Source organism: Petaurus breviceps, unplaced genomic scaffold (assembly GCF_028583685.1).
Source record: "Petaurus breviceps papuanus isolate PSGF00001 unplaced genomic scaffold, PetGlider_PUasm1.0 207, whole genome shotgun sequence".
Taxonomy (NCBI): domain Eukaryota; kingdom Metazoa; phylum Chordata; class Mammalia; order Diprotodontia; family Petauridae; genus Petaurus; species Petaurus breviceps.
The window spans coordinates 9,343,919-9,344,784 of record NW_027185850.1 but is presented as its reverse complement, the minus strand read 5'-3'; the positions used below and the strand labels follow the sequence as shown (position 1 = coordinate 9,344,784).

General features: G+C 47.9%; 1 protein-coding gene across 2 annotated transcripts in view; it reads left to right on the top strand.

Moving 5' to 3' along the window:
* LOC138164887 (3',5'-cyclic-AMP phosphodiesterase 4B) overlaps positions 1-866 on the top strand; it is a 535,743-nt gene that overhangs the window by 385,115 nt on the left and 149,762 nt on the right. For both annotated transcript variants that reach the window (XM_069092825.1, XM_069092826.1), the window contains one exon: positions 80-129. In XM_069092825.1, the coding sequence (XP_068948926.1) occupies positions 80-129 (50 nt within the window). The remainder of the gene's footprint in view (positions 1-79; positions 130-866) is intronic.

Genomic DNA, 866 nt, shown 5'->3' with positions numbered 1-866 from the left:
TCTCTCTCTCTCTCTCTCTGTCTCTCTGTCTCTCTGTCTCCCTCTCCTTCTCCCTCTTTGTCTCTCTCTCTTCCCACAGGAGGTCTCCAGCTGCTACCCAGCCTCCTGTCTCCAGAGTTAATCTCCAAGGTAGGATGCACTACTCAGACTTGGTGAAGTTTTATACATGTGGTCCCTTTGTTCAGAATCTGTATAAATGCAAAACTTTTGTCTGTAAACCTGAATTTATCATCCAAAATATGCCCCCTGTTGATTGTTTCCAAAAGTAGAAGGTGCTTGCTCTCTATTTTTTTTCCTTTGTAAAATCAAGTCCAAGGAGTTGCAGGAGGGCTTGCCAATTGGCGTGTTCTGACCTGTCAGAAATGGATGGATTTGCAGTAAGAATTCTCAGAACAAGGGGGGTGAGGCACAGCTGCATTTGTTTCAGACCCTGACCTCAGCTGGCTGGGCCCAGATGAACTCTTGACTCCATGGGTCCCCTTGTAGGGTGGGATCTGGCCTGTAGGGTCCCAGCTCCCTAGGTGCTGCCCCATCTGTTAGCTCCCCTTTGCCTAGATCCAGCCCATGGACTATCAACTACCACCCAGATCCACCTCCTCCCAGGTGTGGAGTCAAAGTCTCTCTCTGGGTGATGGATCATCTCTCTTGGAGAGGGTCCAATTTGTCTACAATGGTATCTCTGCCCCCTTCTCCTTCCCTTGCCCATGACCCTCCGTGAAGTGTCTTTTCAAAGTAAAATGGAACCTGGGGGATGTGAGCTGTTGCAAAGCAGGGCTTTTCACATTTGCATTGTCTAGTGCTTAACACAACACTTGACATACAGTAGGTGCTACATAATGAAAGGATAGTAATTGGTACCATTGGAA